This window comes from Thalassophryne amazonica, chromosome 1 (genome assembly GCF_902500255.1).
Source record: "Thalassophryne amazonica chromosome 1, fThaAma1.1, whole genome shotgun sequence".
NCBI classification, from domain to species: Eukaryota; Metazoa; Chordata; class Actinopteri; order Batrachoidiformes; family Batrachoididae; genus Thalassophryne; species Thalassophryne amazonica.
In genome coordinates this window covers 152449926-152459575 of record NC_047103.1, presented here as the reverse complement: position 1 = coordinate 152459575, position 9650 = coordinate 152449926, and the positions used below count along the sequence as shown (strand labels likewise).

The 9650-nt window shown below is 42.4% G+C and overlaps 1 protein-coding gene across 1 annotated transcript in view; it reads right to left on the bottom strand.

Moving 5' to 3' along the window:
• Positions 1–266: 266 nt before the first annotated feature.
• The window catches only part of LOC117515736 (heparan-sulfate 6-O-sulfotransferase 3-B-like), a 56828-nt gene continuing 47444 nt past the window's right edge, over positions 267–9650 (bottom strand). The window contains exon 2 of the mRNA XM_034176442.1: positions 267–1271. Within this exon, the coding sequence (XP_034032333.1) occupies positions 521–1271 (751 nt within the window). The 3' untranslated portion in view covers positions 267–520. The remainder of the gene's footprint in view (positions 1272–9650) is intronic.

The following is a 9650-nucleotide window of genomic DNA, read 5'->3' as shown; positions in this document are numbered from 1 at the left end:
TGTGAATTTTTTATTGAACTCATTTACTGCAATAAATTGCCTTGACTTGATATTCTTATGAAGCCAAACACCACAGTATAACTACGTACAATATTTCACTGATCGACAAGGGCTAAATCACAAACAAGTCATTCACTGTATTTGAAATGGACTCGAATTGGCTGAAAAAGCATTTTTGTTTTTTTTTTTCAGTCGTTATACCGTTCAGCCAAAATTACTTGCGGCTTTGAAAACACTCAAAGCTCCTGCTAATGAATAAATAATTACATTTTCACAACTGCAGTTCCAAAAAATGCAACAAGAAAGTTAACAAATGTGAAATGTTAACGTTCCCATGACAAACACATCCATCATTACATTTAAGGCGCCGTTCGGCTGCCCATCAAAGCGCTAAGGGGGCGGAGTCGCAGGTTTTGGCAGATTCACAGCACAGCAGAGGCAGCAGAGGAGGGAGGGGAGGAAAGCGCGACAAATCAAACAGCAAGCAGTCAGTACGTCGGTGTTTTTAGCTCCGCAGCTCTCACCACCGCACGACCTGGCTGCTGTAGTCCTCCGTGGTGGCGACCACCTCCGGCCTCTTCCCGTCCTTTTCCTCCTCCTCCATCCCTCCTCCTAGTCTCCACAGGTCAGCCAGGTAGGTCCTGTGCAGCCGCTGCCTCTGCTGCCTCTTCTGTCGCCTCCTCAGCCGCTCCTCCTGGTGCTGTTTCTGCCTGGTGTACTGGTAGCGCCGCAGGAAAAGCTCCTTAGCGTACTCGTACAGCTGCATGTCAAGGGCGTTCAGGCCCTCGATGCGCCGTCGCACATTCTCACTGATTCCCACGCTGGCGGCACGTGTGCTGTTTATTTGCGTGAAGGCCCTGATGAAGTGCAGGCTGAACGTCCGCTCGAACAGGTACTGCGTCTTGCGCTGGAACTCAGTCAGGCCGTAGAACGCCATGTTGCGCAAGTTAGCCTTTGCGCTGGCTAGCAGCACGTGGCCGCGCTCCAGCTCACTCATGAAGGACATGTTGTAACAACCAACCAGGCTGAGGTCAGCCAGCATGCGAACCTGGCGGTTGTTAGCGAGGTTGGAAGGGCAATTCATAAAGTCCGCCAGGGACACGCCTGTCCAGTCTTCACCGCTGTAACAGGCAGGGAGCTCATCCTGAGTGGGCGGACGGCCATCGCACATATGAAGAGCGGTTTTCCAAGTGGCACCACGCTGCACGTGCTTCCACTCGCTGAGGTAGCGTGATACGGGGTCGCGGAGCATGGTGATGTAGTAGAAATTCCTGGGGAGAGAGAAACAGAGATACATGAGTTAAAGTTCCAAAGTATTCTTGGACGTTGTCCAGAATCCAGTAACATGTGCATGAAGTATCAGTATTAAGCTTCAGTTCAAGGGATTCAATAAAACATACTGCATTAGCCACTCAGGAGTTATACACAGTTTTCAGCGCCCATAAGTAATTGGACAAATTAGTTGTAAGGATTTTTGTTTTATTCCAAATATCACTTCAATATCCAAATCTTTTTTTTTTTTTTTTTTTGAGACATCACGGGATGGACAAATGAGCATTCCCAAGTCACTGAATATGTCCTGGAATTTATGTATTTATGTATTTATTTATTTAGAGCAATCATTAATAAACACAAGCAGTATGCTACCATTTGGTAAATCTGTCCAGAGGAGGCAGTTCTCAAAAAATGAGTGACTGGGAAATAAGGAGTCTCATGAGGGAAGCCACCAAGACACCCAAAACAACTGTGAAGGACTTAAGTTCTTCTCTGGATGTGAATGACAAAACTGGGAATAGTGCAACTTTTGTATTCTGTATCACCCAGTGATGCCGGTAACGTTTTACTTAGTTTTATATTATATATATATATATATATATAAACTTGTTAGCAGGCTTTTAATGAGCCTTTCATTGGATTCAGGTGTGTTGGAGCAGTGGAGTGTCAGGAAGGTAGAGCTCGAGGACCGAACTTGGGCACCCCTGCTCTACAGATTCCCTGCAGGTGATGAGCCCACATGGAGAAGACACGATGTTGTTTATTCTGGCTGAGCCCGACCGAGCCCCTGGTGGCCACCAGGGGCTCGCCTGCCAACCCCCCCTTCCCCAAGGCCAGGTACCAGGAGGAGGCCCCAGTTTCCCTGATCCAGGCAAGGTGGCTCCATCCCTATTTGCGTCTGTCATAAAGGGTCATAAAGATCGCCCTTTGTCTGTCTCCTCACCTGGGACCAATTTGCGAGGGTGGCCCTCCCAGGAGCTAATCCTCCAGACAACACAGCTCCCAGGATCACACAAACCTCCATCACGATAAGTTGGCAATCCAGGGAGGGAAGCTTATTTGCTCATGCAAAGACTGAGTATGATGTAAAAATGTTCTTTAAATCTTTTCCCAGTGTATTTGTTCATGATTACATTCCACCAATGCATAGAAAATATTTCATTTATTTCAGTCTGTCAGCCCCAGTAATTTCTTTGAAACTTGATTCCTTACACTGGTTTACAACAGAATTCAGTATTACGTTTTCAAAAATGTGTGTGTGTGCGTGCGTGCGTGCGTGCATCCGTGCAGTGAAATTACTGTCTGCCAAAACACCACCAGCCATATTTTCTGCAGAGTAAAGGAGGACGAAACTATACATCAAGTTGTTCATATCCTTCTGCAGTTTAAAAAGAAATATGAGTTGGAAGAAATCCACAGCAGCACTGGGAGTGTATACAAAAATATAAACGCAACACTTTTGGTTTTGCTCCCATTTTGTATGAGATGAACTCAAAGATCTAAAACTTTTTCCACATACACAATATCACCATTTCCCTCAAATATTGTTCACAAACCAGTCTAAATCTGTGATAGTGAGCACTTCTCCTTTGCTGAGATAATCCATCCCACCTCACAGGTGTGCCATATCAAGATGCTGATTAGACACCATGATTAGTGCACAGGTGTGCCTTAGACTGCCCACAATAAAAGGCCACTCTGAAAGGTTGCAGTTTTATCACACAGCACAATGCCACAGATGTCGCAAGATTTGAGGGAGCGTGCAATTGGCATGCTGACAGCAGGAATGTCAACCAGAAATGTTGCTCGTGTATTGAATGTTCATTTCTCTACCATAAGCCGTCTCCAAAGGCGTTTCAGAGAATTTGGCAGTACATCCAACCAGCCTCACAACCGCAGACCACGTGTAACCACACCAGCCCAGGACCTCCACATCCAGCATGTTCACCTCCAAGATCGTCTGAGACCAGCCACTCGGACAGCTGCTGGAACAATCGGTTTGCATAACCAAAGAATTTCTGCACAAACTGTCAGAAACTGTCTCAGGGAAGCTCATCTGCATGCTCGTCGTCCTCATCGAGGTCTCGACCTGACTCCAGTTCGTCGTCGTAACCGATTTGAGTGGGCAAATGCTCACATTCGCTGCTGTTTGGCACTTTGGAGAGGTGTTCTCTTCACGGATGATGCGAAGGAGATGTGTTGCACTGCATGAGGCAAATGGTGGTCACACCAGATACTGACTGGTATCCCCCCCCCCCCCCCAATAAAACAAAACTGCACCTTTCAGAGTGGCCTTTTATTGTGGGCAGTCTAAGGCACACCTGTGCACTAATCATGGTGTCTAATCAGCATCTTGATATGGCACACCTGTGAGGTGGGATGGATTATCTCAGCAAAGGAGAAGTGCTCACTATCACAGATTTAGACTGGTTTGTGCACAGTATTTGAGGGAAATGGTGATATTGTGTATGTGGAAAAAGTTTTAGATCGTTGAGTTAATCTCATACAAAATGGGAGCAAAACCAAAAGTGTTGCATTTATATTTTTGTTGAGTATATATATAGCGTACATTTTAAAAGTGTGATTGGGGTTTAAATGAAAAACATCATTGAGTTTGCCTGAGACTACTGGAGAATAATGACACAGAAGTAATGCAAGCCAAGCATGCACAACATTTAATATCCTGCAGACATAATTATTTGTTTCTGTCACACCAATTTACTCGGCTTTAACTCGTGTAATAGGTTTTCTTGATTCCAGCACCTTTCGTGTTTGTGTATCATTCTGACCTCCGAGTTTCAAACCTCTGTATAACGCAGGTACATGAAAACATTTCAGCCAACAAACAGCTTTCAGCTCTTATCTTTTCACTCCAGTGATGACCAGCACAGCGAGGTGACGGAAGGAGTCAGAGAATTCTCAAAAGTTTTTTTTTTTTTTTTTTTCCGAAAAGCAGCAAGAGATGAAAGTGAAATTGGAAATGTTCATCTGGTGTTCAAAGATCGCGGTGACCTTACCTTACGTGACCTTATATAGACGGAAAAGCAAATAAAAAGTGGATGTGAAAAACCTGAACTTTTTATTTCCTCCATTTCATAGCATTCTGGGAACATTCAGGGCAACAGCTAATAAAGAATTTCAGATTCAAGTACATTTATCGCAGCTCTGCAGACACCATAACATTCCTTTTTAACACCCTGTTCAATCAATATTCAGTTTGATTACATGAACTTGTAGATGATTCGGTCATCAACAACCTGTTCCTTTGTTGCTGTGCAATAAAAACTCTCTGTGGACTGAATCTGGCTGAGAAGAGAATAAAATATAAAGAGGGTGGACGGCTCCAAAAACACAGATCTCTTATGATTTGTGGGTTTTCTTAAGCCTCGGTCACACGGCACTAACGAAGGGCACGAAACAAGAAAACGAAACAAGAAATCTGGACTTACGAGGTCTGTGAGAAAAGTATCGGACCTTTTTATTTTTTTCAAAAACCATATGGATTTGAATCACGTGTGATTGCATCAGCCAAACTTGAACCTTCGTGCGCATGCGGGAGTTTTTTCACGCCTGTCGGTTGCGTCATTCGCCTGTGAGCAGGCTTTGTGTGAGCAGTGGTCCACCCCTCTCGTCGGATTTTATTGCGAATAAATGTCTGAACGATTTAGAGCTTTGCTGCATCAATTTTTTTCCAGAAACTGTGAGAGACCTCCAGGTGGACACCGTTCGGAAAATTAATATAGCTTTCAGGGACGATTTTATGGGGATTATACAGATTAAGGAGTGTTACTGCCGCTTTAAGGACGGCCCACAACTGCTGAGAGCGTGGCGTGCTCCCAGCGCCGATCGACATGCTCAGACCCCGCTGAAACAACCAGATAATTTCCAACGTGAAGGCTTTGTTGATCCAGGACCTCGTCTGACTTTCACAAAAAGGCAGGAGACGTGGACATCAGCACTTTTTCGGCACATTCCACCCGTTACAGGAGTTTTTTTCATGGAAAGAAAGCGGAGGGATGGCGCCACGGAACCATTCATTACGCGGGACAAAACCACCTCCGTGTTGGTCTCACAGGACGGCTTTCAGGTGGATTTCAGACAGATTCCGGTTGCTTTTCGGTCGTGTGATTATCCGATTGTGATTGTGCATGAGCTGGACATGCCCCAACATGTCCTGGAAGGCTTCATCACGGCGTTGCTTTGCGCCATGCGGCTCCACCGCGACGTGCGGAACTCCTCCGCACGTCTGTCTTAATGTGCCAAAAAATGTGCTGATGTCCACGTCTTTCACATTCCTGTGCTAGTCAGACGGACATACCGGATCAAGACAGCCTCCAGTTTAGAAATGAACCGGCACATCCAGTTACAGGAGTTTTGTCATGGAAAGACATTACTTTTGACTACAACAAATTGTGCTTTAACATTAACTATGTGTTTCTTAACAAACATGACACTGCCAGACATCTCACTGAAATGTAACCTGTGGACACCAGTAACAGAACTGAAACTGTCCATCACTAACTTTACTTATGTCTGTGAGCACCAGTGTTGCCACAGTTACTTTGAAAAGTAATCCAGTTACTGATTACTCCTTGAAAAAGTAACTTAGTTACTTACTGATTACTCAATTTCAAAAAGTAAACTAAGTTAGCTTACTAGTTACTTTATTAGTTACTTTCACCAGCTGCCGACAACACTCCTCACGCCAACCCAACATGAAACTGATAAGTTTTGTCAATACTCACTTTATAGTCACCCTTTCTTGACTTCAAGAACATAAATACTTGTTTTATAAAAAAATAAAACGAAGACATGTTTTTTGACCTCATATTTAAATGTTGACAGCACTGTAACAGTAAAACTTACCATTTATAATCTAGATTGTTTATAAATATAACTATTAAATTCTTTTTCTAACATTTAAATTATTTCTCAACATTTTAATTGTTAAAATTATTATTATTATAGTAGTAGTAGTAGTATGAAAAATTGTCATCAAAAGTGGATCTTTATTCTCGGGGTGTGGAGGGGGAAGCACGTGCCCCCCACCCCCACCCTTTCCATCTGGAATCGCCCCTGATTTGCCGTCTCAGCGAGAAGAATTGACAACATGTATTTATGGAAAAAGCACCACCAGATTGACAGGTAAGGAAATTTTTTTTTTATGTTTTTCGGCATTTTTTTTACTTCATGTCATCCTCAAAAAGAGACTTTAGGCGCATTTGGGTAGAAAAAACAAGCGTTAGCATTTGTTAATGCGTGCGGATCAGCTGTTTTTAGTGAGGACACACACAGCAGCACAGAGTTTTAAAAAAAGCATAAAAATGTCTTTGTAAAGCTCAGTGCAGGTGTGCTGCCGTCACCTTGCTTTCAGAGACAACTGTTCTCAACTCTGAGCTGCACTGCAGAAAACAGATGAAATGCTCGCAGCATGAAACGTTTTGTGGGCGAAGTGGGCAGTTGCGTCGAACCACGGCCTCCGCCTGCCCACAAGCTGCATTGACAGGTTGACATCACGTTGCTGTAAAGGGGTATCGGGTGTCTAGTATCAGAGCGGTTTTATGATTACAAGTACAAGTAAATACATACGGGATTGGGCCAATACCCGATACTGGTATCGGGATTGGTGCATCCCTAAAAAAACTGCACTTTTCGCAACTGCTTCAGTGATTGCAGCCAAAAACAAAACAGTACACCATCTTTCCGTGTGAAGTGATGCTGTGTTGTGTTGCGCACTGGCAGGGCCGTCCCAGAAGTTGGTCAAATCCCGCGATATCACGCAGGGGTTCGAACGAGACTGTGCTGCCCCATTCAGTTTTATTTATTGTTTGTAAAATCACAGAATGGGTTTTGCATTTTGCACAATAGGGGTGGACAGAACATTGTCACTGTCACCACTGGCGTGATAGTGCGCCACGATATGGACTGTACAATATGGCACTGTGACATGTCACCCCAGCGAGAACCCCTGCAAAATCAGAAATATTGCTTCATGACGCTAAAGAAAAATAACACAGATGAAATTATGAAAAATAATGCCAAATATCCATTAATTTGGAAGTCAATAATCATTTTGACACAGCTCCAGCTCATATCAGCCCTGCAGCACTAAGGCTGTGATAATCACAGGTGGGGTTCTTTATCCTGTTCTGCTGAACTACGCACACAACTCAATACAGCTCTTAAAATACTTCTATTATAGATGTAGTGGCTATAAATACATTTGCAAATGGAAAAAAATAACATGCAAGAAAGTGGTTAACTGTGATTCTGTTGTGGCACCAGCACACTTTTGTGCTGCTTACAAGTTTGTTGATGCTTAATTGGTACATTAAATGTAGCCATGGATTGGTAAGAATTTAAAACTGTGTAAAATCTCTTGATTCGTGACGTTTTTCATCAGAGTTTAAAGGAGCAGATCTGAAAATGAAAATAGTCCAGGTTGAACTCTTGTTCAACTGAGCAAATTATTAAAGGGGTTCATAGAGTGCAAAACAAGTAATAACAGCTGGATTTTTTTTTACTTCACAGTATTTGTTACTCAATACAACAACAGTTTGAAAAAACATCTATATTATACAAGTGTGAGTGAGAGTGCATGTGTTGTCTGTCTGTATTGGCCCTACCATGGACTGGTGGCTGGTCCAGGACCCTGCCTTTCGCCCAGTGACCACTGGGAAAGGCTACAGCCCCCCCAAATGTAGCTATTTTCCTGCATTAGATATGTAGACTGACATTAATATGTGCTGTGCATACTATATACAGAATAACAGGTATATGTATTTACTAATAAAGAAGCCAGTGAGTCCGTGTACAAACAAATAATTACATCCACCAAGGACGCAATAAAATAATCTGTGTTTATTTATTTGTCTGTCTGTTAGCAGGATTACATCAAGACTACTGCACGGATTTTGCTGAAATTTTCACCACAGGTAGATATTGGGCCATGGAAGACTCCATTAAATTTTGGAGGTGATCTGGGTCTGGATTCTGGATCAAGATTTCACTTTATATAGGCTTTGAAGGATTACGTCAAAACTACTTCACGTATTCTCACCAAATTTGCACCACAGACAGAGTTTAAATCTCTGACTGCTCTTGTTTCAAATCATTTCAAACATTTCAAAACACTTTTGCACAAACATTGGGCCTTATGCAAGAACTACTCATATGAAGAGTAATAATACTGCCATACTAATGTGTCAGTGTTCATTCGGCTGCTCCCCGTTTTGTTCGGGGTCGCCACAGCGGATACAGTCAGATCCGCATTGGTAGTTGGCACAGGTTTTACGCCGGATGCCCTTCCTGACGCAACTCCAGTTTTACCTGGAGAAACTAATGTGTCATTGTAATAATAAAATAATGGTGTGTTACTGTTTATGCATTGTTGCATGTCTTTTCAAATGTAATGCACATTCACAAACATCCGATGTGTGAAAAAAACATCAAATCCAAATTGAACATTTCCAAACAGTTTCCCCAGATATGGGTAATTTAAAAAAATAGCCCGTCATATTTTAGAATTCACTTACACAATGAGACGCTAACCTGTTTCAAATAATGTCCAATAATGAGGTCCAGAATTTGATTAACAGTATTTAACAGTATTTTTTCTTGATGCTTTAAAAGGTTATTAAAAAAAAGTGGCCAAACTTGTCAAGAGTGTGACACAATTTACAATCATGATCATTATTCTTGTGGAACCTATGTTTTCTGTCTTCTTTTAGAAGTTGTGGTGAGATGTGGTATGAAGGAAGAGGAGGAAAACAAAACAAAACAGCAATTTTAATCATCTGCATATATTCAATGTGAGATTCTGTAAGTGTTGGCCACATTATGTGTAATAACATTTACCAATACTGTTATTTACCATAATTCTGGAGCTCATTATTGAGCATTATTTGACATTATGTAAGTAAATGCTAAAATGAAGGGAAATTAAATGATTTAAATTTTTTAATTACCCAAATTTGGTTTATATTTAGGACTAAAAGTGCTACAAACCTTATCAAAATAAATAAATCTGGCTTAGATTCATAAAAGTTTGTCACTTGTAGAGGAAAACATTGTTGCTCATAGCTCGGGGTCTGGAGACACCCGACCCCACTACCCTTGTGTGAATGTCCACATTTGAAGACATATTTTGAGACTTTTTTTGGAATGTTAAAATGCTATTTAGACAAACTACGTCGCCTAAACAATTTTCATGTTCAACACGGTCAGATCCAGGGGGTTGTGGGGTGTGCACGCTCCCCACGCCCCCGCTTTTCATGGACCAAAAAAAACCCGCTGACTGCCATTTCTGAACCCTGTAATCAGCAACAAGTGACTCAGCCTGATAAATTTGTACCAGACCACGATTCAGCAATGTG